This window comes from Phycodurus eques, chromosome 15 (assembly GCF_024500275.1).
Source record: "Phycodurus eques isolate BA_2022a chromosome 15, UOR_Pequ_1.1, whole genome shotgun sequence".
Lineage (NCBI taxonomy): Eukaryota > Metazoa > Chordata > Actinopteri > Syngnathiformes > Syngnathidae > Phycodurus > Phycodurus eques.
In genome coordinates this window covers 23,468,468-23,496,001 of record NC_084539.1, presented here as the reverse complement: position 1 = coordinate 23,496,001, position 27,534 = coordinate 23,468,468, and the positions used below count along the sequence as shown (strand labels likewise).

General features: G+C 48.7%; 1 protein-coding gene across 3 annotated transcripts; it reads right to left on the bottom strand.

The window, feature by feature from the left end:
• Positions 1 to 943: 943 nt before the first annotated feature.
• On the bottom strand, positions 944 to 26,084 carry apc (APC regulator of WNT signaling pathway). 3 transcript variants are annotated; one of them, XM_061697751.1, is made up of 17 exons: positions 25,719 to 26,084; positions 21,519 to 21,677; positions 18,407 to 18,494; positions 17,105 to 17,300; positions 16,908 to 17,016; positions 16,413 to 16,514; positions 16,270 to 16,332; positions 16,132 to 16,191; positions 10,293 to 10,379; positions 10,033 to 10,210; positions 9,765 to 9,965; positions 9,572 to 9,667; positions 6,532 to 6,671; positions 6,377 to 6,454; positions 6,180 to 6,296; positions 5,888 to 6,102; positions 944 to 5,826 (listed from the first exon to the last, which is right to left on the bottom strand). In XM_061697751.1, the coding sequence occupies exons 2-17, from the start codon at positions 21,654 to 21,656 to the stop codon at positions 1,230 to 1,232; spliced, it is 6,465 nt and encodes a 2,154-aa protein (XP_061553735.1). In that variant the 5' UTR covers positions 21,657 to 21,677; positions 25,719 to 26,084; the 3' UTR covers positions 944 to 1,229. The 3 variants fall into 3 exon arrangements, with proteins under 3 accessions (XP_061553735.1, XP_061553733.1, XP_061553734.1); XM_061697749.1 differs by having other exon boundaries at positions 16,413 to 16,526; positions 25,719 to 26,083; XM_061697750.1 differs by lacking the exon at positions 25,719 to 26,084 and adding an exon at positions 24,088 to 25,711 and having other exon boundaries at positions 16,413 to 16,526.
• Positions 26,085 to 27,534: the final 1,450 nt, after the last annotated feature.

Sequence of the window (27,534 nt, the reverse complement as noted above, 5' to 3'; positions counted from 1 at the left end):
AAATGTATGTTCATTGAAGACTAAATTGTCCGTAGGTGTGAACGTGAGTGCAAATGGTTGTCTTTGCGTCCTGCGACTGGCTGGCGACCGGTTCAGGCCGTACCCACCTCTCGCCCGAATTCGGCAAAACTAGGCGCCAGCACGCCCGCGACCCAAGTGAGGAGAAGCGGTTCGGAAAATGGATGGATGGATGCGTGTCGTTCATTTATCAAAATAGCATAGAAGTAAACGCGAACAAAGTCCAAACAGCCGATATTGACATCTCATGTTAAACAAAGGACATTGGAGACGTTTCAAGTTGCTACGGGTGCTTTGTTCTGGTCTGGGCTTCGCCATTCAGCCGAGCCGCAAGATAGCGCTTCGACCTGTTTCGCCGAATGTTGAAATAGGTTGCGCTTGTACCCAATTTATGAGTAAATCTCGATGAGTTTATTATTTCAGGATACAGTAGACCCTTGTGTATTTGCAGTTCGGCGTTGGTGAAGTCACCTGTTGGCCGGATTTTCACATTTGTGGTATTTTTTTCCCGCTTATGCGTGTTTTATCGACCCAATCCCCCCCGCCCCCAGATTGTCACTATTTGCAAACAGACCCGGTCCCTAACCCTGCAAGTAGGAGGGGTCCCACTGCACTACATAGAACGTATCTTTGTTCATCAATCTACGGAGTCCGTTGAGATGAGATTGTCATGACTTCAGTATATTTAATTAGTGTGACTTTAGTTTGCTGGCGTGTCGACTTTGAGCTTTTTTTTTAATATATGCGCCTTGACGCAATGTAGGTTTGGAAACGCTGTTCTAATTTCTGCGTTGTGTGTTGGACGTTTTCAGGGTTTGGATACTGATCTAATTTAAAGTCAATCAAAACAAAAAGAGGTCAAAAGACCCATTTTGGCGAGGGTCACTCAGGGAGTTTGTGCTCCCAGGATGCATCGACAAAGGTGTTGAACTAAAACATTGACTTTTATTCTTTGCGTATGTTGCCAAAAACATTTAAATTAATAAGTTATGCCTTACAGTGTTTGTCAGAGAAAACATCAACAACGTCCACACGAGCGGGATCGCTCAACGGCGTCTTCTTCGAGGGGGGCGGGACCATGCGGGAAGACGCGCTAAGCGCTACACATCATTAGTGGTAGAAAAACACGGACTCCAGCCTGACTGTTGGCTGAGTCCGGCTAATAGGGGGAGCGTGGGGAAGCCAGGGGCGGGGCTGAAATAGAGTGGCTTTTATACAGACGTGACGATGTAAGAGCCTCGCTCGCCACCCCCACTGCCACCTCCTTCGCCGCCCTTGGGCTCCCGCTTCTTGGTGACGGGGGTAGGGATGAGCGAGGGCCGCGTGGGCGTGGCGGATGTCGTGGTGGCGGTGGCGGTGGCGGGCGACACAGTGGAGGCGGCAGGTGACGCGGTCGAGTCGGGGTTGCTCTTCCTGGGACTGGGCGTGTAGTTGAAGGGGCTGACCCTGGCGGCTACGGCACCGCTACGCTGCTGAAGGCGTTGGGGCGGCGGCGGTTTCTCGTCCAAGCTGTCGCAACTGCGGCGTAGGTTGAGGTTGGAGGACGAGGATGAGGAGGAGGAGGAGGGGATTTTGGAGGGGGCGGGGCTGGGGATGACGGGCGGTGCGTTGGGCGAGCGGGCAGAGCACGAGGACGACGAGCGCGGGTTGTTGACAGGACAATCCTCCAGACGCACCCACACTTCCTCGGAGTTGTTGGCGACGAAGGCGTCCCCAACGCCGGCGCTCTTAGCCCGCCGCCACGTTCCTTTGGATCGAACGCTGGCTTCCTCCTCGCTTCGCCCCTTCTCGCTGGACTCCGAAGAGGCCGAGAGGACCGAGGAGGAACTTCCGGTTCGCTTCCAGGTTCCCACGCGAGGCAACGAGCTGGAATGTTTGCTCTCGCGCTTCCAGGTTCCCGTGCGACTCAAGCGTGAAGCCGCAGTGCCGTCTTGAGGGCGCGACGGGCTCTCCGATTGCGAGCGGACGGCGTCCTGTCTCCTGGACGTCGGCGGTGCGACGTCCAGGAGACAGGAGGCTGTCGTGGACTCTTCCAGCTTCCTCTTGAGCGTGGGACTGGGTGCCTCCTTGATAAAAGTGGACTGACGCACAAGTGTGGGCTTCTCGGGTTCTGCTTTCTCCTGCTTTGGGAGGTTGGCTGCGCCCCTCGCCGCCGTGCCAGGTTTGGCAGCCGTTTTTTGGTTGGCCGCCGCCGTGTTACCTGGTGACACCGTACGCGGTAGCTGCGAGGGTCTTCCTCCTCTATGAGAGGAGCGCGACGGCGTGGAATCCCGCGACGAGTCGCCACTTCCCGGCGCTTTTGCCACAGCGGCCGCTCTGGGTTTGCTCCGTCCCCTGGCGGCGAGCTCCGCCCTGGGTTTGCCAGTGATCAGACTCCGGTACACCTTCTTCCTGCCCTTCACCACCTTCAGCTCCTCCGCCTCATCTTCGTCCTTCTTCTTTTTGTCGTCCGCAGAAGGTTTGACCACCTTGGCGCCTCGCTTGGACGGCGCCTCCTCCTCGGGAGGGTTGGCGGTCGGTGGCTGCAGGCGGAACGGTGAACCCACGGATTTGAGGGACAGCACAGAGTCCGAGTCTGATGACCCTTGGCGGGAGAGTGACGAGGCGGCGGCGTTGAGGCTGCTGACAATGGAATTGGCGCCTTCTTGAATAGCCTTCCAATCGAAGGATTCCGAGTCGGGGGAGGCGGGACTTCGCGGTACCTCCGACGGCTCCTCTTCAGCTAGAATGCCGTCCTCCTCTTTGGGCGCAGGAAGCGGCGAGGTGGCGGCAGGAAGCGGCGCGGCGGCGCTCTTTTTCTTCTTCTTGGGCATGGCGGAGCTGATGCATTCCTGCAGGAGGTCGTCTTCAGAGTCGATGCTGAGCGAGCTGAGCGACGAGTTCCTGGAGAAGCAGACGGGCGTGTCCTCCACATGGAAGGCTTTGGGCGTGTAGTTGCACAGGCGCGCTTTGGCATCCGCCTGCGACGGAGGAAGTGGCGCGGGCTCGTCGCCGTCATCGCGTCCGTCTCGCCGCCGGGGAGCAGCAAACTCATTGTTGTTGTTTTCCTGGTCGATGTCGCTCAGTGAACTGAGCGATGAGTTCCTGGAGAAGCAGACGGGCGTGTCCTCAATGGCGAACTTTTGCTTTTCGTCCATGGCGGGCGGGTTGGCACCAGCTTTGCTTTGAGGAAAGACGGCCGCCGCTTTTTTATCCCGCTCGTGCCGCTTCCTGTCTTCGTCCTTGTCGTCGTCGTCGAAGTCGAGCGAGCTGAGCGAGTCGTTGCGGGAGAAGCAACACGGCGTTCCCTCGATGGGCGTGTAGTGGTGCGGAGTGTCAAAGGTGAACCCTGGCTTGACTTTAACCGATGCCGCGCGCTGGGTGGGCTTCACCGGCGACGTGGGCTTCAGCGGCGCGGCGGACAAGGGACGTCCGGCGGGACCGGGAGGCTTCTTGTGGTGCTGGGGGCTGAAAAGGGGCGGGGCCGGAGGAGGGGGTTGGATTAGCTCGCCATTGGAGGACGCTCTGATGGGCTTCCTGGGTTTTGCTTTGGGCATGGCAGCACTGATACACTCAGCCAGGATGTCGTCACCGTTCTCGCCCTCTGGAAGTCCAGTGCGGCGTACCAGGGAGGACGCGGCCACGGTGGGGGGTGCGGCGGCGGCGGGCTCCTCGTTGGGCGGAGAGTCGATGGTGAGGTCACTGAGGGACGTCGCAGTGGAAAAGTTGAGGGGAGTCCCCTCCACACAGTAGACACGTGGAACCTCCTCTGTCATCAGCGACTCCTTCCTCTGTGGGGGGAGGAGCTTGTATACAGGAAGCTGGCTGGCTTTGCCTTGTTGCTGCTGCTGCTGCTGCTGCTGCTTCGGCTTCCGTGACGACTTGGGCATGGCCATGATGATGCACGCTTCCAAGATCTGAGTGTCGTCGTCGTCGTCGTCCGACTCTTGTAGCATCTGTTGAGACGCCCCTTCCTCCTTGCGGACGTCATCGCCGCCGTCCTCCAGCTTCATTTCAGCTGCGATAAACGGCTCGTCCAGACTGAGCGCGCTTAAACTGGAGGCGTAGGAGAAGCCGTGCGGTGTGCTCTCTGTAGCGAAGTGCAGCAGGACATCGGCGCCGGTCTCCTCCACCTCCTTCTTGGCGGCCTTCTCTTCCTCGGCGCTCTTGGCGGGAGGTGGCGGCAGCGCCTGCGGCGGGGGTGTCTTGGCGCGGCTGGGGGGCATGGTCTGGCCGGGGCTGTCGGGCAGGTCGCTGGGGCTGATCACGCCGCTGGGCATGCCGCTGCACGGCTCGCTGGAGCGCACCGAGCTGGCGATGGAGGAAGTGGAGAAGCTATCCAGGGAGCTGACCGACGTGCAGCGACTGAACATTAGCGGCGTCTCCTGAGCGTACGGCTGCTCCGGCGGGCTCTTCGGGGTACGGGCGCCCGCCGCCGCCTGATGGTGGTGGTGGTGGGCATGGCCGTGGTGGTGGGCACGGCGTCCTCGTACGGCAGGAGCGGTGGCGGCGGCCGTCTGGCTTTCCACTTCTTTGTGCTGCCGCCGCTGCCGCCGCTCGTCCCCGGCTCCTTGCCTCTTCCTCGTCACCGCGTCGGCGTCCTCCTCCTCTTCCTCGGGCGACAGCGAGGACAGTGAGCTTCCTCCAGAGAAGCAGATGGGCGTGTCCTCCACGCAGTAGGTCTGCGTCGACTCCTGGTGACCCTTCGGTGGGAGGTGTGGTTGGCGGGGCTTGCCCGCCGGGGGCGGAGGGAGGGCGGCATCCGTGGAGTCTTCCACCTTGAAGAGAGCCTTGCGTGAAATATCGCCGTATTTCAGGCTGTAGTCGATGGGCTGCTCGGGCGCTGTGTCGCCGCCGTAGTCGGACGCCGCCGCGACGACGTAGCAGGAGGGTGGTGCGGGCGGCACGCGACCGTTGGCTGTAACGGAGGCGGCGCCATCGCTCCTCAGCCGCAGACCGCCGGCCTGCTCGTCGTCGTTGTCGGTCTCGGTCCTGCCCCGGTGGCTCGGACTCTGTCTCCCAGAATTCAGCTGCTCGTCCGAGTACTTGAGGCTGTAGTTTATCGGAGTGTCCACCTCGGCGCCGTCATCGTCTGCCATGTGGTTGACGCTGCGAATCTTGTGCGCCAGGTCAGCCGGGTACTTCCTGTAGACGCAGCATCTGTTCGCGCCGCTGTCGTCCGAGGAGTACAGCGGTTCCGACGACGGTTTAGTTTTTCCACGGTTACCGTAGCCGTCGACGCTGGTGACGCTGTTGAGACTGTCGCTGGAAGCTCGCACACTGGCACCGAAGACGGGACGCGTATACGCCGTATCGTCCGCGCTTCGCTTTGACCCGTCTGCAGTTTTGGGACTGGACAGCACCGGCGTGTTAGTGTAGGAGCGTGTGGCGTTAGCCGCTCCGCCGCCGCCATTGCAGCTCCTCCCCTTCCTGTGCGCCACCTTGGGGCTCAGATTGTCGATGTTGTCGAAGGTCTCCGACAACTGTTGAGCATCTAACTCCTTGAATAGCGCTTTCTGTTTGCGGGCGTGCAGCGAGGGCGCCCCCGCCCCCGGCGAAACCACACTGGCATCCTTGTAGCGAGCCGGCCGGTTGGCCATCAGGTTACGCAGGGCGGCGGCGCTGCCCATGGCGATCATCTTGTGACGGGAATGAATGAGGTTCCGCAGCGTTCCCACGGCGCCCAGTTCCCACAGGGCCTCCTGATCCTTGGCGTCGCGTGCCGACAGGTTCCAGAGGGTTCCGCAGGCGTTAGACACGATGGTCAGGCTGTGAGACTTGAGGTGCTGCAGCAGCGTGGGCAAGCAGCCGTGCTCCCGCAGGACGTGTCTGCGAGAAGAAGTGAGAATCGTTGGCCTCCGAGTACGGCGCGGCAGATAAGCCGGCTCACCTGTACGCCTCGTTGGTGGCGATGAGGCTGGAGACGTTCCTCAGGATGCCTCCGCCGCTTTCGATGATGGCCAACGTGTTGGTGTGGCTGCGGTGCGTCAGCGTTCCAACCAGGAAGGCCAGCGCGCCGTCCACCGAGCAGATGTCGGCCTTGTTCTCCGTGCAGTGCGCCGACAGGTTCCAGAGTGCGCTTAGTACAGACTTGAGCGTGGACTCCTGCAGAAGAAGAAGACGATGAGCGGCGTGGGCACTCCGGATGTAACGGTACTCTGTAAAACGGACAAATGCCACACCTTCTGGACGTCCAGGGCGCATCCCATGAGCGCCCGCACGCTGCCCACCTCCCGCAGCGTCTTCTTGCTGTTGACGTCCGCTCGCCACGACAAGTTCCTTAATACGCTCGCGATCACCTGCCGTGCGATCCACACGTTGGCTCGACACGTCTTCCGACAAAAGTGCGTGTCGCCACCGCGACGAGAGAATGACAAACCTGTTGCAGGTCTTCGCTTTCAGACTTGAGTTGGGTGACCATGGCGCGCATGCAGCCCTTCATGGAGCACAGCGTGGCCTGACGGGGACCAAAACATCAAAGTTGAAAGCATCGACACGCAGCGACGCGTTCGTGCTTGATGACTGCCTGCGCACCTTGTTGGCCACGTCTCCAAATGTCAGGTTGGTGAGCGCCATGCCGGCGTATCGGCGCAGCGTGACGCTGTAGTGGTCGCCGCTCAGTCCCAACATCTCGCAGTCCACTTGCAGCAGCTCCGCCACTGCCTGCAGACCACCTGAGCGCCGCGAGACACACACACTTCTCATTGCATTGTCATAAATAAAAGGGTCGCCTGCCCTAAAGGCAAACCTAACCCTAAAAAGTCTATTCCAAATCCTGACATAGTGATCCGGGAGTCGGGAATGATTCGCAACGCAGTCGCTGCGTTCAGAATCATTCACTATTATCTTCTTCCTCATCACTATATAGGCATTTTTATATCGTGGACTATATAGTTAACTCTAGGGCTGAAACAATTCATCGAATACTCCCTAACCACGATATAGGGATTTTTCTATAGAGGATTTACAACGATTAATCCAACAGTCCCTAAGCACTATATAGAGATTGAAGTCGACAACATAGTTGATTCTCGGGCTGAAACGATTCATGGAATACTCTCTCACCACTTTTTGGAATTTTTATATCGTGGGCTATATAGTTGACTCTTGGTGCTGAAACAATCGAATACTCCCTAACCACTATTTCAGAATCTTTATACAGTGGGCTATATAACTGAGTCATGACTGAAATGAAAACCAATTTTGGAACACTACTCGGGTGCCATTAATGATGTGATTGCTGTCGCATAGTTAAACAATACTATTATATATTAAATATATTTATATATGACATATTAAACATCGAGTCCGAGCGGACCGCGTTCCGCGCCTCCATTGCTGAGGCGGCCGACCGGAGCTGTGGCTGTGCCTGTCGTGGCGGCAATCCCCGAACGGGATGCCGTCAAGCTGAAGAAGGAGTCCTGTCGGGCCTTTTTGGCCTGTGGGACTCCTGAGGCAGCCGATGGGTACCGGCTGGCCAAGCGGAATGCAGCTTTGGTGGTCGCTGAAGCAAAAACTCGGGTATGGGAGGAGTTCGGTGAGGCCATGGAGAAAGACTTCCGGGCGGCTTCGAGGAAATTCTGGTCCGCCAGCCGACGTCTCAGGAGGGGAAAGCAGTGCACCACCGACACCGTGTATAGTGGGGACGGGGCGCCGCTGACCTCGACTCGGGACGCCGTGAGGCGGTGGGGAGAATACTTCGAAGACCTCCTCGATTCCACCGGCACGCCTTCCCCTGAGGGAGCAGAGTCTGGGTTCTCTGAGGCGGGTTCTCCTATCTGTGGGGTCGAGGTCGCCGAGGTGGTTAAAAAGCTCCTCCGTGGCAGGGCCCCGGGTGTGGATGAGATTCGCCCGGAGTTCCTCAAGGCTCTGGATGTTGTGGGGCTGTCCTGGTTGACACGCCTCTGCAACATCACGTGGACATCGGGGACAGTGCCTCTGGATCGGCAGACTGGGGTGGTGGTCCCCCTTCTTAAGAAGGGTGTGTTCCAACGACAGGGGGATCACACTCCTCAGCCTCCCTAGTAAGGTCTATTCAGGGGTGCTGGAGCGGAGGGTCCGTCGGGAAGTTGAATCCCAGATTCAGGAGGATCGGTGTGGTTTTCGTTCTGGCCGTGGAACAGCGGACCAGCTCTACACTCTCGGCAGGGTCCTCGAGGGTGCGTGGGAGTTCGCCCAACCGGCCTACATGTGTTTTGTGGACTCGGAGAAGGCGTTCGACCGTGTCCCTCGGGTGGCCCTGTGGGGGGTGCTTGGGGAGTATGGGGTACCGAACACCCTGATACGGGCTGTTCGGTCCCTGTACGACCGGAGTCACAGTTTGGTCCGCATCCCCGGCAGTAAGTCGGACTCGTTCCCGGTGAGGGTTGGACTCCGCCGAGGCTGCCCTTTGTCGCCGATTCTGTTCATAACTTTTATGGACAGAATTTCTTGGCGCAGCCGAGGCGTAGAGGGGGTCCGGTTTGGTGGCCTCAGTATTGCATCTCTGCTTTTTACTGATGATGTGATTCTGTTGGCTTCATCAAGCCATGAGCTCCAACTCTCACTGGAGCAGTTCGCAGCCGAGTGTGAAGCGGCTGGGATGAGAATCGGCACCTCCAAATCTGAGACCGTGGTCCCCGGTCGGAAAAGAGTGGCGTGCCCTCTCCGGGTCGGGGATGAAATCCTGCCCCAAGTGGAGGAGTTCAAGTATCTCGGGGTCTCGTTCACGAGTGAGGGAAGAATGGAACGGGAGATCGAGAGGCGGATGGGTGCAGCGTCTGCAGTGATGCGAACTTTGTATCGATCCGTTGCGGTAAAGAAGGAGCTAAGCTCTCGATTTACCGGTCGATCTTCGTTCCTACCCTCACCTATGGTCACGAGCTGCGGATCGTGACCGAAAGAACGAGATCCCGGATACAAGCGGCCCGAAATGAGTTTCCTCCGCAGGGTGTCCGGGCTCTCCCTTAGAGATAGGGCGAGAAGCTCGGTCATCCGGGAGGATCTCAGAGTAGAGCCGCTGCGCCTCCGCATCGAGAGGAGCCAGACGAGGTGGCCGGGGCATCTGATTCGGACCCCTCCTCGGTGAGGTGTTCCGGGCACATCCCACCGGGAGGAGACCCCGGGGACGACCCAGGACACGCTGGAGAGGCTACATCCTTCGGCTGGCCTGGGAACGCCTCGGGATCCCCCCGGAAGAGATGGATGAAGTGGCTGGGGAAAGGGAAGTCTGAGCGTCCCTGCTAAAGCTACTGCCCCCGTGACCCGACCTCGGATAAGCGGTAGAAGATGGATGGATGGATGGATGGATATTAAACTTACTGGATCCACATCAGCTGGTGGACTTTCCATCATAAATATTGAACAAAAAAAATCAATTACGATTAACGATGATTGCGCTTTAAGAAAATGGACCCAAACAAAGCAGTTTTTCCATTCATGTAGCAACGCATTGCTCTTCGTGCCACTACTCATGAATTTGTCTCATGCTGCAAATCAAACAAATGGAAACAGAAAATCAATTTTCTGCACTGCAGCAATGCAACATGGGATATTCTTATTTTCATCATTGTTCACTACTTTTTGGGCAGCTCACCTAGCTCGTTCATGGCGTGCCGATGTTCCTCGTCGAAGGAAAGTTTCATGAGCACGCAGACGGCGGGACAGATCTGATGATCGACAGGCGAGGGCACTGCCACCCACACACACACACACACACACACACACACACGTAGCGAGATGAGACAGAGCCGTACGCCCGCTCGCGGGGCGAGGATGGCGTCACTCACTGGGGTTGTCCTCCTGGTCCACGCCCCGCTCATGGTTCTCCTGCCAGCTCCAGCAGTCCTCGCAGTAATGCCGCACCTGCTCCAGCAGGTGCAGCACCCGGATCTCCCGCCGGCCCCGTTTGTCATCCGGCTGACTGTGCACGATGTTGTGCAGCGCGGCCGACGCGCGGGCGCGGGCCTCCTTGCTGCCGCGGGAGTTACCTAGGCAACAGCGCGAGGTCGTGAGGATGCGGACCGAGGCGGACGAAGAGCTCCTCCCGACGGCTACCTAGCAACAGCGAATCCTTGTCGTTGCCGTGCAGCAGCTGGATGAGCAGCGGCAGGCAGCCCGACTGGCGCATGGCAATGCACGAGTCCTGCGAGCTGGACATGGCGAGCAGCGTGCGTGACATGTCGTCCTTGTCGTGCGTGCCCAGCATGGACAGAAGGCTGTACACCATCTCTACCTGCAAGCCACGCACGGCATTACCGGCAGCTCAAGTTCCGCCTCATAGTGGAGCTGAGGACCGTTAGCGGGCAAAAGCTCACCTTTGTTCCCAGGTGGCTGGTGATTCGTCGAGGCACAGAGTAGGCCGTCTCATTGGCCGGCTCCTGGTCCAATCGAGGGGCGGGATTCTGCGGACCAATAAGAAACATGTCAACAGTGGCTCGGACTCTGAGTGAATCTGGGTATCGTTTGTTCTTTCCACCGAATGAAATGAAAAAGTGACTCATTTTGTTCTTCAATCCAACACAAAAAAGTTATTCAGTTATTTTTCAGTTATTCATTTTCAGTTATTCACTTCAACTCATGTTTCACTCGACTGCCAGCCGTTCTCAAAGCAGTCGCAGTTCCCCACACTGCGCACTTTGACTGGTATTAAGACAAAAAAAACGGTGTTCTGTGAAAATATCCGCACCGAACTTACCAAAAGAAAGAGTAGACTCTCTTCTTTTGCCCAAAAATGATCATGTTTCTAGCTTCTTTCATTCTTTAGTAATCAGCAGTAGAACATGGCTTGGATTTCCCAACACACTGCTTTCTGACCAAAAAGCGGAGGAAATGAGCTTTTTGTCAAAAGAAAAACAAAAGCTAATCTCAAAGGAAAACAAAGAAAAGAAAAATGTATACACAAATCAAGAGTAAAACAACAAAAGGACACGAAGTTATATGATTTTGATTTACAATTTTGCCTAAATTTCACTTGGTATATATATATATACTTTTAGTGACTAGACAGAAGATACCTGAATAAACCAGACCTGAGCATTTTGTAGGTGGACAAAAGCTTGTGACGTGTCTACGGAGTTACAGAGTTTGGGACCACCCATTTTGATGAAGAATTTATGATCTGTTACTCATCACAGTGGCTTACAAAGCGAAAATTCACAAACAAAGTGGGCAAGACCCCCTTCCACACCTCCCCGGTGAAAAACGTACTTGATGAATATATTCGTCTGTGGCAGTAAACACTTGGGATACCAGTTGACAAATCGAAACGTCCACAGCAGTCAATGAGTTTATAAAAAAAGATGATATAACAGGTGGTAGAGTGTAATGTTTGACAGTGAATTATCACAGTACAGTGGAACCTCGATAGAACAGACAATTAGGGGCGGGTTGGTCGTCCGATATAGCAGATTGTCCGCGAGATTCAAGCACTTTTTTGAGGCCATATGCGCCCATATTACTGTACAGTACAAAATGATTGTTTTGTAGTTTTTTTCATGGCCTAAAACGCCCAGTACAGTACAAAGTTATGGGAAATTCTTTTTTTTAAAAAAAGCTTGAAAATAGTTCAAAGTTTCACATTTTAGCCAAACTCACCACGCCACTGTACTTGGTCATGGTGACCTGCTGACGTACAGTACTCAACGTAGGCGAGTCACTTTCATGAACTGCAAGGAATTAGTGTGCTTCCTAGTTCCAAATCCGCTACCAAAGGCGAAAGGCTTGACCAAAAAAAAAAAAAAAAAGACTGTAGCAAAAATAGCATGTTCCAGACTACATAGTAGGGTTGGGCATCGAGAATCGATCAGAATCGGGACTAACGTTCCGGTTCTCCCGGAATCGTTCAAGTTTTTAAAATTCGGTTCCCAGTTTCGATGCCTGGTCCACCGGCCCCGAATTAGAAGTGGCGAAAACCAGCGAAGAAGAACGTGCACAAAGACGTGCTTGTGTCCAACGGCGCCGGCAGCCAACAAAAGTGTGTCTTAACTTTGTTCAAATTAATGACCAGTCGCCTCAGTGTAACACTTGGAATAAGATTATATTGTGCAAAGGAGGGTTTCACGATGTGTAGCGTCTGCCTCAGCGTACACCGCACGGAGCTTCAGTCAAGTCAACTCTCAGTCAATTGGGTGAGTGAAACAATAAAACACAGGTAAACGGGTAATAAGGTCAACGGTTGCTTGCACTTTTGCACTCATGGTTTTCAGCGTTTATTCAAGTCTTCAAACCAACATAAGCGCTGATGACAGAAAAAAAAAAGCTTACCTTTGAGCTAAAAATTCGTTTGATAGCATTTCGTTCCATTCATTTTCTGTACCGCTTTATCCTCACGCGGGTCGCGAGCGTGCCGGAGCCTATCCCAGCTATCTTCGGGCGAGAGGCGGGGTACACCCTGAACTGGTCGCCAGCCAATCGTAGGGCACATATAAACAAACCTATGAACCTTTTAGTTCTCTCCGCTGCGCTCTACGGCACAACAGAAAACAGACGTACAGTGGTGTGAAAAAGGGTTTACCCCATTCCTGATTTCTTATTTTTTGGAATGTTTCTCACACTTAAATCCCATCATCAAACAAATTTAAATATTAGTCAACGACAGCACAAGTAAACACAAAATGCAGTTTTTAAAAGGTTTTTATTATTAACTCATTCACTGCCAGCCGTTTTCCTGAGCAGGCAACCCATAGACTGCCAGACATTTTCGAGCAATATCACAGATTTCTCAAGCCCCACAGAATATTATGTACTATGACGACGTAAACAACACCACCACCAAATGAAAGCGCAGACTCTCTTCTTTCATCAGAAAAAAAAAGTTTCTCTCTAGTTGATACCGTTCTTTTGTAATCAGCAGTCAAATATAGGCTACTGTCAGCCAAATCGGTTTCTTTTTGTGACACCAATATTTTTTTGCTTTTGTGAAAATCTCAAACATCTGAACACAAAACAACACTGAGAAAGCACTTTGGACAGAAAAATAATTTATTTACAAGTATAACTATGTACAGAATTTACGTTAGACAAAAATGCATAAACAAATGGGGCTCCCACACTTGCGCTTTTTTCCTCCAAATTCTCCTCCTCTACCGTTTGCTCAATCGTCCAGGTTTTTATTACCTTGCGCATAAAATCTCGCAAAATTTTATCCACATATAGATTTTATTCTTCTGTTGGCAGTGAATGGGATCTTGTGTGCCTGTCATTCTCCTTGAAAGCAGTCATTCCTTCTGCTCGAAGCACAACCTGTGCAGTTGAAAAATATAACTATTACTATAAAAATATATTGTTGAAATTGCTGTTGTGGGACGTGGAGAAAAAAAAGCTTTCAATTACCTTTTTTGTCTGCACTGCGTACTGGAATGGGAGTCGATGCATCATCTGTAAATTTTTAAAAATATATACAATTACTAGAGAATACTTTTTATGGATGATGTATTTTGCAAGGGTAAAAAAAACATTACTTCGTCGCAATAGTAAAAGACGTTCGACTCACGGGTGTTGAATTCCTGCAAGATGGAACAAATGGAAAATTCACATCAGTACTGGCAACAGCTGTTAGATTGTAATGTCAACGAGTGGGACTAAATGATGTTTTTATGTAACAAGGCTTGAAGGAGCGTCTTTGCTCGCTAAATGTAGCTAACGCAGGCTACAAACAAGTTACCTTCGTCTTCGCCTTCGTCGATCTTCATCGGAGGAAGCTCGGGATGAAGGTCGGCCGGCCATCCAAAAGGGAGTTCATTCATCTGACAATTTCGGATCCCATTTATTCAAATCCTGGCCGGCAGACGATTAGCCGGCAAGGGGCCGAGAGCATCTCGCCATATGTGTGGGCATTTGACGTGTCATCCTTTATCCCTCCGTATGATCTAAGGCATCATTCATTCCTGTCGGTCGCAGGAATATTTTTCTTGGCGCAATACATTTCTAGTACCGAAAACTTTCTTTTTTAGATTTTTTTTCATTTTGTCTTCTCTCTTTTCCGCCATTATGTTTGTCTCTTCTCATTGCCTGTTGGACCCCGCCGGCCCGCCCCCTCCTCCTTCTTCTTCTTCTTCTTCAATCTGAGAAAGGGACATTCACCTCAAGGCATTGTTGCCCTCTACAGGGTGCCATTCCTTATTGTAGTTATCCAGAGGCTTGACGATCACACAAACTGCACAAGACCCTCTCTCACCCATCCCCATTAAAAAACGTCATTGACGTCTTTAGACGGCATTGGCAGGGAATAGATGGATTCTTAATGATGTTTTTGGACAGCATTGGCAGGGAATGAGTTAAGGGAGACGAAAATAAAAATCCAAACCTACATAGCCCTGTGTGAAAAAGAGATTGCCCCACCCTTTTAAAACCTAATTGTGGTTTATGATACCCGAGTTCAATTTCTCTAGCCACACCCAGCCCTGACACTGACACACTTCTTCTCAATCAAGAAATCACTTCAATAGGAGCCGCCTGACAAAGCGAAGTAGACCAAGAGATCCTCAAAAGCTAGACATCCTGCAGAGATCTAAAGAAATTCAGGAACAAATGAGAAAGAAAGTAATTATCAGTGTGGAAAAAGTCATAAAGCAATTTCTAAAGCTTTGGGACGCCAGCAAACCACAGTGAGAGCCATTATGCACAAATGGCAAAAACGCAGAACAGTGGTGAACCTTCCCAGGAATGGCCGGCCCACCAAAATTACCCCAAGAGCGCAGCGACGACTCATCCAAGAGGTCCTAAAAGACATTCAAAGAACTGCGGGCCTTACTTACCTCAGTTAAGGTCAGTGTTCATGACTCCACCATAAGAAGGAGACTGGGCAAAAATGACCTGCATGCCAGAATTCCAAGAGGAAAACCACTACTGACTGAGCAAAAAGAACATTAAGGCTCGTCTCAATTTTGCCAGAAGACATCTTGATGATCCCCAAGACTTATGGGAAAATACTATGTGGTCTGATGAGACAAAACTTGAACTTTTTGGAAGTCGTGTCCCCCATTACATCTGGCATAAAAGTAACACCGTATTTCAGAAAAACAGCATCATACCAACTGTAAAACATGGTGGTGGTGGTAGTGTGCTGGTCTCGGGCTGTTTTGCTTCTTCAGGACCTGGAAGACTTGTTGTGATAAATAGAACCATGAATTCTCACGTCTAGCAAAAAACCCGAAGGAGAATGTCCGACCATCTGTTCAAGCTGAAACCAACTTGGGTTCTGCAGCAGGACGACGATCCAAAACACACCAGCAAGTCCACCTCTGAATGGCTGAAGAAAAACAAAATGAAGACTTTGGAGTGGCCTCGTCCAAGTCCTGACCTGAATCCTATTGAGATGCTGTGGCATGACCTTAAAAAGACACGTCATGCCCAGAAACCCACCAATGTGTCTGAATTACAACAATTCTGCAAAGATGAGTGGGCCAATCAGCGTTGTAAGAGACTCATTGCAAGTTCTGGCAAACGCTGCTAAGGGTGGCGCAACCACTTCGTAGGCATGGGGGGGCCATCGTTTTTTTCACACAGGGCCAATTAGGATTGGATTTTTTTTTCTCCCGTAATAATAAAAACATTCATTTAAAAACTAAATTTTGTGTTTACTTGTGTTGTCTTTGACTAGAATTTAAATTTCTTTGATGATGGGCAAAAAAGAGAGAGAAATCAGGAAGGGGGCTAACACTTTTTCAAACCACGAACCATCTTCACATGGCTGCCATGTCAATGCGCCACATTCAACATGGCCACCATATCTAGTCATATTGTATATCTGTAACTCAGAAATACGTCAATCCCATTCTCTGCCTGCATTGTGCCACAGTGCCAGGAAACGTTAGTCAACAGACTTTGTCAACAGCAGTTTAAGCGACAAATGGAAACTATTTTTGGACACATTGTTCAGTCCTGACGGTCCGTTTTATCCGATATCCATTAAATCGGGGTCGGTTTTATCGAGGTTCCACTGTACTTTCCTGGTACCGGTATACCAGTGCAACCCTATGTTCCGTGTCAAACCTAACGCACGAAGCCGATTACAATAACGTTTCAAGCACGTTTTTCTGGACTGTGCGGGGCGACTAACAAGCTAACACAGTTTTACTAATGCTCGTCTCCAAACTTCCGGTTCACAAAAAGCGGACTATTTCAATTTGTTATAATTGGGGGGGGGGGACTGACCTGGGATGCCGCTGCTAGACCACCACCGCTGCTCTCATTGGAACCATGAGACGCTTCCACCTGCACACACCAGAACAAGAGGAGCATCAGCATCCTCACACAGCTCCTCCAAAGTACAACCTCACTCAAAGAAACTACCTGCAGTCGCGCTCCCAGCTTCACGATTTCCTTCTCGATCTGGTGAATACGAGACGTGCGAGCCTGCAAACGTGCACGTTTAGACACAAACAAAAAATAAACAAATGAGCGCGCCAGCGAGCAGATGAATGGCGCAAACGGACCTCGGCTCGCTTCTCCATTTCCTGACGGGAACCCAGCTGCTGCTCCATGGCGGCGTGGATCTGACGAGCCTCAAACTCAAGCTGACGACGACTCATGTCCGTCTGCAGCGTGAACTGATGCAACACGCACGGAAAAACTGTTACTGTTCAAACAAACGCTTTCAAACAGTCAAGAAATGTGCAAGTTGGCTAGAAATATGTAAGAATGTCTTATTTGAGACTATTTTGAAAATATTGGGAATTTGGGGAATGGGAATAGTTCTGTAGCTGTCCTGAGAGTGTTGAAGTTGGAATGGTTTGAATCTGTCAAGAAATGTTGAAGGAGGAGGGAATAATGTGGATTTTACTGTAGAAAATTTGAATTTGGTGGAAAATGTGGGAATTTTTGGAATATGTTCAAGTTGGAATGAATTGACACGATCGACGCGTCAAGCATTCACACATTAAAAGTGACATTGTAGTTTTTTTTAATACAACATGAAGCATAGCGCTTACATTTTCGCTGAGAGGCAGACTGTCGATCCTCTTTGTCAGATTGAGAAGTTGAGCGTAGTACCAGCCTTTCTCCTTTTCCTCCTTCTCCAGCTCAGCCAATAGGAGAGCTCTTCCAGCGGCCACAGCCAATCAAAGAACAGTAAGAGTACTGGTAACGTATGCTACGGTGGCAGCGCTTACAGAGCGCTACTACCTACCTCTCCTTCTCCAGCTCCTCCAGACAGCGCTCGTGGCCATCTCTGGACACAGGCGGCAGACCTCTCCGGGTCGCCGACGCGTTTGAACCGGCGGAACCTCCGGCCGCTCCGCCGGACGAGGAGGAGCTGGATGAGGAGGAGGGTGGCGCCGGAGGCCGCTGCCTGGCCTTAAATCCGGCAGGGTCCAGGCTCATCTCTGCGGGATAGCGAGTTGACATAAAAGTGCAAAGTTTCCGTTAAATTTCCAGAAAGTTCTGGTCAATTTCCATTAGAAGTTAGTCAATTGAGTTTTGAAAATATTTCAAATCACCATCCTCGCGTTCCACACTGTACTATTTGTGACTTTAAGTGTGTGTGGCTATAAAAACGTGGGGTGCGGCCTGGCCTGGTGAGTGACGTGGGTGCAAGCCAATTAGAATGTGGACTTGGCTGTTGTGAGCTCAGGTTAAGGGTTGGCTGTTAACTGGCTAACTGTTAGCCAGTTTGCGTACCGGTGAGTGCATGGCCATCAGTTATGGCCGTAGCAGCTTGTTTTTTTTGGGAGGGTTTTTTGGGGGGTTAGGGTTTGTGTGTTCACTTTGTTCCCTCCACCATAGAACAATACCAACAAAGTCCCATCTAAAAACGTTAGATGACAAAAGCCCCAAAACAACTGTACTTGCATGAAATCTATTTGTTTTAGTCAGGATTAGGGGCTACAACTGACGATTAGTTTAATAATCACTTAATCTGTTTATTATGTTTTCGATTAATCAGATTTGTAAAAAACTTTCCATCCCTTTATTGAAAAACTGGACTATTTCAAACTGGCAGTGCAGAAAATCCACAAACATAAAATGATGATGATTCAGTTCCTGGTTGGGTCCGTAACAACCGTCAGAAAATCGGCAAAAATGTTGATTGTTTCCCAAAATTCTTATTTTGATTAAACAAAGATTATCAGTGTGCTTTCACGGAGATCTACAGAAATAGGAGAATATTTACTGTTGAGAGGATGAGATTTTGACAATTTTAAGTTAAACAAGGTCTCTAAATGATTAATCGATTATGAAAATATTTGATAACTGATTATCTATTCATTAACCAATTAATCTAGTCAGGATTATATTAAAACGTATGGCCACAACTGCATTTAAGATCACTATTAAAAGCCAACCTTCAAATTTTGTAACTTCCTGGTTGATTCACGAAAATTCACATTAATCCCCAAGGAAAATTTCCCATTTACATGACTCATTTGTATTTGTGTGTGTGTGTGTGTGTGTGTGTGTGCGCGCGCGGGTGGGTGGGTGTGCTGCTCACCTTTGAGTCTCACGATGAGTTCCAGCTGAGATCCAGACGCCTCCTCAGAGTCTTCTTCTATGGTGCCCTGAAGCTGCTTCAGCACTTCCTGTTTGGGAGGTAGAGAAACAAACCGACTTCCTGTATGAAAATCATGGCCACGACCGGCACAACAATGAAGGTCCGCATCCGTTAGATTTAGCAGCGCCCGATGAACGTGACGTTCTGACTGAACATCGACGTTCACTCGCTACTTCCTCATTCTGTTGTCGATTTCATGTCGTTTATGCGTTGTTGTGTATGGGTGTTCAGTCCACCAGGGGGCGTCGCACACCGAGATGGATTCATGTGATAGATGGAACAAAAGAGCACATAGAAAGGTCTTATTTGCTCCTACATCAGCTGACTGCTCACAGCAACAACAACAGCAGGCTCACTGGCCACTACGATACTGCACGGTGAAGAAGCGCATGAAATTAGTTCAAAAGAGTAAAGAAATATCTGCACACGTGCAGTACGTTAAGATAATAAACGAAAGCTAGGAGACGGACTCACTCACCACGATGAAGCAACAGCGTTTATACAGCGCCATGATGCCGAGCAACAACAACGACAACAACGCAAGGACAGCGGCACACGTGAGGGCAGCGTCGCCCAGCAGACAGGAAACAGGAACGGGAAACGGGGCGTGGAGAGGGAGCGTGCATGTGTGTGCCCGAACAGAAAGTGGGAAAAAAAAAAGACCAGGTAGTAACGGACAAAAGTAGGAAAATAAAAGTCATGAAGAATGTGTGAATGTCACTTGACAACGCTGCAACTGGCCTCACTTATTTTATAGCTTGGATATTATTTACATCATATGAGCGCTATCGTAGATTTTGAAAATCAATTAATCGGTCAATTATAAGGCATCGATTATTCGAGGAATCGGAATAAAATAGATTTTGCATTATTCAAACAATAATTATAACAGCTTGTTTAACTTAAAATTGTGCAAATTCTCGTAATTTCAACCTCTCACCAGAAAATATTCTCAGATTGATGTAGTCCTTCATGAAAGCAGACTGATTAGCTTTGTGATTAATCTAATTAAAAATACATAAATAAAAAGAATCAAATGTTACTTCATTTATTTATTTCCCTCTCAACTTGTTTTCTCTGTCCGCGCTCTCTCGCCGCCGAAGGCACACAGCTCAAAGAGGCGTGTCGTATCTCCCAATTGTTCACACCCATGGCCGCAGCTCGGAGTGAGCTGGTGCGGCGCACGATGCGTATGCATTAGACTTGACGCCGATCTGATCGGTGTGATCGGTATCGGCCGATAATTTGCATTTTATACAGATCGGCTTTCATGTCATCATTCGCCGATCCGATCAATGACGTCATCGATCGGCTCCGCACAAGTCATTTAACTCCGCGTCGCCGTCGCGTATAAATCCAAAAGCTAGTTTATTTTTAGCCTAGTCATGTGTCTCGTGGCGCAGTACTGTAACTATCTGACGGCCAATAAAGTTTTTTCAATCTTGTCGGTGAAAAAACGCGTCTTCGGTGTGGGACTATTTTGCGCCGTCTCAGACAAACAACACGCAAGTTATCGGCAGTCCGTGCACAACCGAAGTACGTCAGCGAAATGCTTCAACTCCACAAATTTGACCGAGCGCCTGAAGAATGTACACGAGGAGGAGCGTGCCGCGTTCAAGCAACGTCGCGTGGGGTCGGAGGGGGGACACAAAAAAAAGTCAAACCGACTCAAACTCTGGACAAGACCCGTCCGTATAGCCGGGACAGTGAGAAAGGTAGTATTTATTTATTCAAGTCATTTCACGACAGTAAGTTAGCCCCCGTTATTTCTGTCATGTCGTAATGTTGATCTGACCTCAACTTATGTCAGTGGCCAATCCTTGAATGCCCCCGAGAGGTCGCGGACGTTTTAACTTTTGTCTAAAATGCGAGAGAATCCTTTTGAGTTGGGCCGGGTGGGCTCCAGCACGCCCGGGACCCTGGTAAGGATAAGCGCTACAGAAAATGGACGGACGGATACAGGACTCCGTATACAGTACGCAAGCATATACAATAAATGAGCAAGTCGTGTCCACGGACACATTGCTCCATCTTGTGATCGGTTATCCTTTTTTTCAACTTGCTGATCGGCCCCAAAAATCCTGATCGTGTAAAGCCTAGCATGCATTTTTACACTGGGGCAGATATGACGACGGCATCAGGAGGCGCTACCGCGATTGGTTGGTCGAGTCCAAATCTATACCTTCCACTGAGTATACTGTTTATACCGCGCGTCCCTAGTATGCAGGGTTTGCTCATTCTGAGCTCTTCAATGCTTTTATGTATGTTTTTCAGCCACACTGTCTAATTTCATTATTAAAAATGATAATGATTTTTGTATGTTGTCAGTTTGTCTATTTAGCAATCTTTCCGATGATAGCAATCTTTTGAAAGTAGGATAAAGATTCGGACAGCTATGAAAGTTTTGGGGCCATCTTGTGACTTTAAAGCGCCGCGCATTGGCTGAGATGTGTCAGAGCCCCCCTTTTATGAGGGGGGCTGACGGCTCGCAGGTCACGGGCACGAATTCCTCATTTAGAATGAATTCTGCTTCGATAATGCATGCACGGTGGCGTGAAGAAAATTGGCTGGTACGCACGTGTCAGGAATCTGATGGTGACTTTGCATATATGCTCAACTTGTGCGCAGAGTGAGAACATTTCTACGCATTTATTAGTGAATGAGGCCTATTGTTTTGATTGTCCCATTCTCGTCCAAGAATGGGAACGGACATCCTGGAATTGTTTGTGTCCCGGGTGCTTGGAAAAAAAAAGATCAGCTCGTCACTTCCAATCATCTCTCCGTGTCTTATTGGAGTCATCTAATTGATCCACGACAGTAAGAAAAGTGTTTTTAAAAAGTCAAAGTACCACTTTGCGCGTGTGTGTGTGTGTGTGTGTATATATATATACATACACACACACACACACACACACACATACTATATATATATATATATATATACACACACAGACACACACACACACACATATATATATATATATATATATATATATATATATATATATATACACACACAGACACACACACACACACACACACACACACACACCTTCATGTTGGAAGCCTCAGTCTCGAGTTTGGTGAGGTGATTGGAGTTGTCCTGCAGCTCCTGTCGCAGGTTGGAGTTCTCCATCTTCAGAACCTCCACCTGCCTTAGCAGCTGGTCATACGATGCACCCGCCGCCATCTTGTACCGCTGGTCTCTGACCTGACGCGATGACATCGACAACAACACTTAGCAGGTATAAAAACATGCCAAGAAGAATAAAAGGGTAACTACGAGCTCAGCAAAGAGGTCAACATGTGAATTACGTCATCAATTAATTGTTGTTATTTCTTACACCAGGGGTAAACACGGACATCGGATGGGTTTTTTTTGCAGATTTTTGTCGATTTTTTATTTTCCCCACACACACATATATTACAAGAGTTATTCTCAAACAAGTAGTAAAACGGTCACCTCTAGTGCTCTATGAAAGAATCACTGCCTAAGTACTGTTCAGTTGTATTTAACCTGTAATGTTTAAGCGCAGTGCTAATGTTCAAACTCCAATGTTACGTGGCTTGCAATAATACTAAATACAAATTTTTAGGAATAAAATCTCGTCTCCTTTTTCAAGACCACCTGGGCCTACTACGCTACTGTATTTTAACACTGTCATTATGGTGGTACTTGGAGGGCTCCAGTCCCCTCCAAAAGTATCGGAACGGCAAGGCCAATTCCTTTGTTTTTGTTGTATACTGGAGACATTTGGGCTTCAGATCAAAAGAGGAGTATGAGACAAAAGTTCCGAATTCCAGCTTTTATTTCATGGCATTTACATCTAGATGTGTTAAACAACTCAAGACAGAGCACCGTTTGTTGGAAGACACCCACTTTTCAAGTGAGCAAATGTATCGGAACACACGACTGATGGGTGTTTCTAGTTGCTCAGGTGTTGGATTTTAGGTTGATTGCTTAAACATTAGATAGTACTTGTTTTTGGCTTTGGGTTTCACCTCTGAAAACTGCATTTGCTGTTCAGCAAACATAAAGACCAGAGACCTGTCTATGGGAGAAAAGCAAACCATTTTGAAGCTGAGAGAAGAGGGAAAATCCATCAGAGCTATTGCACAACCACTGGGCGCAGCCAATACAACAATTTGGAATGTCCTGAAAAAGAGAAACTACTGTTGTACTGAGCTACAGAGGATTGCATAGAAAAATGAACTGTCATTAAAATGTAGAACCATAATTGCAGTAGTAATGATTTATCCATGTTCTATTTGGGACGATGACTTCAAATAGGTACATTGGTTTGTTTTGCTAGTCAATACTTTGCAAAATAGTGTGAATAATCATGAACGCTACTTTTATATGGTGGTGTTACACTTACGCAATCGTTTTTTCAATGTCAATCATATGGTTGTGGTAATGCTCAAAGCCAAGTGGTAACTTTTCCCAGGGGCAGAGGGTCAGGAGCCCTCACTACAAGAAGTGGCCCCTCTCAGTCAGATAAATGAGCAAATAAAAGTCAAGTTCTTGGTTTTTTTTTTATTGAATTGACCTGTTTTGTCTGCCACTGCTTGTTGCGGACAAACTTCTTGTTCACAATAGCATATTTTTCAAATATCATATCTGGAGTCACTGTCAATGGAAACTATAGTTTGCTGTGGTCATGGCGTACTGCCTCAAAAATGGCGCCACCAAATCATGTGCTGGTGCCACCAACTGAAAAAGTTGGTCACACCAGTGCTACTAGTGCAAAGTTAGTGTCGAGCCCTCCCATAAATGCAATTTAACTAGTAATTAGCATTGTTTTACAATTCATAATTGGCAGGTTTGATATGTTTAGATTGGAATTAATGTAAAGTTCTTTGCGTTGGATTTTTTTGTATGAAAATCATTTACAAAGTCAGTTTCATTGCTAATTTCGTTCAGTCTTTCGGTTTCTGGCCCTGCGCCCCGATTTTGGTGTTTGGTTTCGGTCAAGAATTTTTCATTTTGGTGCATCACTATTTGTTTTTCACTTCCCGCCCCACCCTGTATTTCCCCACAGAAAAGAAATAAGCTCGTTCAAATCAACTTTGACAGCTTGTCTGTGTGTGCTACAGAGATCAACTGAAATATGCAAGGGCGATAAAGCAATTGACTATTTGGAATAAATCTGAAGCACAAGAGATAACTGCATATGTTGATTGTTAATTTTTTTGCTAGGTGTACGCTACTGCAATGTCTTGCACGCGCGCATACACGAGCACACACACTAGGCTGCAGTGATGTGGTGATGACAAGAAAAGAACCTCCTCCTCCTCTTCATCGTAGTCCTCATCCTCCATTAGTGGTCGGCCATTTTGTCTCCCTCCATCTTGCAGCCCCCTCACCTACTCGCCCACCCCACCCTTCTGCTCCCCTCTGTGGTGGCGCACACAACACAGAGAGAAGGAGAAAAAGCGGCGACGAGCCGGGACAATGACAGGAGGTCGGCCGGCCGCCCCCCACTCACACACACACACGCACGCACACACTTCCTGCTTCCTCCTGGCGGGTCGCCCCAAGATCAAAGCGCTAAAGAAGAGCGGGCGGCGGGGCGCGGTAATGTATAAAAAAGGAATTAAGAGAGAAAATGGCAGCTCACCCCATCGCTGTCGCCTCCATCAGCTCCTCCGCCGTGTCCGACACAAGCGGCAGCTGGGCGCAGCGCCGACCAATCGGCAGCCTCGCTCGCCGGGAGGAGGGAGGGAGGGGCTACTCCCCCCCATCGCCGCTTCTCCCAGCATGCTTTGCCTGAGCCGCAGCGAGAACACTGACCGGGTTACCGACGGCTGACGCTAGCCGAAAGTGGATGGATAACTCGGACCTGATTCCAATATTTGGCAGAATACATTTCTGATAACCGATTAATCAGCTGATTAGTTTAACAAATATAAGATAAGCGGGTCAGAAAATGGATGGATGGATAGATAGACAGTGTATGTATATATATATATATATATATATATATATATATAAACTGAAACTTACCGAAAACGTGATATGTTGTTTGTTTGATGTAATGTGCAAAAGACACAAATTGGTCCGATTTTCTCCAATTTTGGGAGAACATTTTGTTTGAATGTCATTGTTGTTTTGTGTTGTAATGTGTTAAAAAAGAAATCTGCAAAAATTGGCCCCAAAAATTCATCCAATTTTTGCCAATTTGAGAAGGGTTAATTATTAGCCAATTAAATCGGTCAGGACCGATTTAATATCATTTTACCTTGGAGCTTCATGAGCCGTTTAATTGTATTGTATCGCATCATGTTATGTCGTAATATGTTGTATTGAGTTAGATTTTACCGTGTTACGTCATATTGTGTCATGTAATTTTGTACTGTTGTATTGTCCAATATTGTGTCATGTTGTGTTACATTGGATCATATTGTGTTGTATTGTATTATGTTGTAATGTATTACGTTGTGTCATGCTGTGTAATATTGTAGCATTGCATCGTGTTATGTCATTTTGTAGTGCTGTATTGTCCAGTTTCGCATCATGTTGTGTTGCATTGCGTCATGTGTTGTATCATCGTATTGTATCGTGCGATGTCTAATTGTGTAGTACTGTGTCATTTAAAAAAAAATCATGTCTCGTATTATAATGTCGAGTCGTACTGTATGGTGTAATGTTGATTTCTGTACTATGGTGCTGTGTTGTATCGTGGTTGCGTCGTATTGAATTGCGTTGTATAGTATTGTACTGTGTAATGTTGTGTTGTATTGTAAGGTGTTGCGCTATGTTGTATTGTTTCGCGTTATGTAGTACTGGACTGTATCGTGTATGTTGTGCTGTTGTGTTGTGTTGTAGCCATGTTGCTTGGCGGTGTAACAACGTCCCGATAGTACTTCAAGAGGGTCAGTGCGCTTCTAACACAAATCAAACTGACAAAAACCAATTCATCCACTCACACGCTTACGTCATAACACCGCCATTCTTGTCACCTTTGACAGACATTAAGAAGCACTGCTTCGACTTCAGTCGTGCGACTTGTCTACAGCGAGGACGACGACGACGAGCACTCAGCAGCGGTGCTGCTAACTGGCTAAAAGGATTGCTGCTAACGACGAGCAGCTAGCAAGAACTCAATCGGAGTCTCTTAAACGTGCGAGTCGGTAGAAGAGTGTGGCGGGGTTTGTTTCTCCAACACATCCGAACCGCTACATTAGCCCGCAGCTAAGCTAAGCTAATGCTAAACTAAGCTAAGCTAAGAGCCGTGTTGCTTCTTCTTACCTTGTCGTGTGCTGTGGAAAAGCATCAAATTGTTGCTCAGTCACATCGACGACGACATCAGCGGCACGAGACGAAAGTGTGGACGCGAAGCGGCGGCGGCGACATGTCACGTCGGCACCGAACCAAAGTGCTCCTTAGACTAACTTTTCGCTCGGAACTTTTCACTTTTTAACTCGGCCTCTCGTCGCGGAGGCGGCCCGCCATCTTGTTTTTCTGCGCGTGCGTGGAGAGCTGTGCGCGCGCCCGCTCGTGTGCGTGTGTCTGTTTGTAAACAATCTTTTTTGAACATATTCAATTTACGGGAAAACAGAAACACACAATATAATACATAAGATAATAAAATAAAAGAGGAGACCGTTTAAATCGTTTCTTGTTGTTTTTAGAATTCAATTTTGTACTCAAATGGTTGTTTGTTTGTATGTGCCCTGCGATTGGCTGGCAAGCAGTTGAGGGTGTGCCCCGCCTCCTGCCCGATGATGGGTGGGCTGCGAAAGGCTCCGGCACGCCCGCGACCCGCGTGAGGAGAAGCGGCTCAGACAATGGATGGATGGATGGAATTTTGCACTCGTGTATTGTCTGGTTTCCTTCCCCCCCAAAAAGAAAAAGAGGTTTTGAATGACTACAGTTGGATTTGTGGATCTGTAATTTGGCAAGAATAATCATACAATTTATAACAAAGACTTGTTCGGTTTTCTTGCTACCATTATTGTATAAAGCAAGCAAGACATTTTTACATGAACGTTTTAAATAGTTGACTTGTACTTCCACAGTGACATTTTGCAGATTGTTGGGCAATTTTGCACAGCTCTGTTGTGACCTGATTACTGTATTCATTGCTGTAGCTTCTTCACTCAGCGCAATTTGCATAAGTGTTGTCGTCACTTTCAATTGCTTCATTTGCGAAATTTGTCTTTTGTACAAGCAGCATTTCCACATCACTGGTATATTTTGTCACGGTGGCTGGTTCGGAGACAAATTCCTTGGTCAATAAAAATGATTTGAATCAGATTTCGCGGGCGTGCCGGAGCCCATCCCGGCTGTCTTTGCATCCAGTAAATGTCCAAAAATAACATCGCGTTGTAACGCTATCTGCTTGAAATCTGCTTTTATATACAGTTAGCTACTTTGAAGGTTGCTTATTTAGTCGATGAAGTCAGCACATACTGGATTTGACTTGATGAAATGGATGCTCAATACTTGATTTTAGACGTGCCAGGTCATTTGCAGAAAAAAAACCATTTCATGTAAGACAGTTTATTTTTTTTTATAATAACACGTGTGCTCATTTTTTCAACAGTAACTAATTATTTGATCAAATCAGGAAGTATTTTAACTAATATTCTATAATTTAAAATGAATGAATGAACTCTGGCCCGAAGATTGCCGGGATGGGCTCCAGCACGCCCGCGACCCTAGTGAGGATAAGCGGATCGGAATGATGAAGGAATGAATGGATGAACACATTATTTAAGGAGTGTGTTGAATTTTCCTCTTACCTTGGGGGCGATGCTTGTTGTTCAAATTAAGGCTTACACAGGATGGCTGTCTCAGCAAAATTACACCAGACAAAGGCGAAATAAACTTAAACAACTCATTTGGTCACAACAGGAGATCAATGAATAAGTATAATATTGTAATTAACCAATTTTAGCAGAAAAACACGGCTAAATCAATGCAAAGAAATATATTTTAATAAGAAAATAATTGAAGCTCGTTTTCCAATAACATTAGTTATCGATCAAACAATTGTTTAATGAAATAAAAAACTATATGTAAAACATTATACTCATATATTTAACATGAGCTAAATGAATAA

What these genes read in the sequence shown, in the direction of transcription:
- apc (XM_061697749.1), bottom strand. Translation starts at nt 21,656, where the DNA reads ATGGCGGCGGGTGCATCGTATGACCAGCTGCTAAGGCAGGTGGAGGTT. An exon ending in GTCTAGCAGCGGCATCCCAG is followed by an intron (nt 10,380 to 16,131) that starts GTCAGTCCCCCC and finishes ATTGGTCCGCAG; the next exon opens with AATCCCGCCCCTCGATTGGA. An exon ending in CAAGGATTCGCTGTTGCTAG is followed by an intron (nt 9,966 to 10,032) that starts GTAGCCGTCGGG and finishes GCTGTTGCCTAG; the next exon opens with GTAACTCCCGCGGCAGCAAG.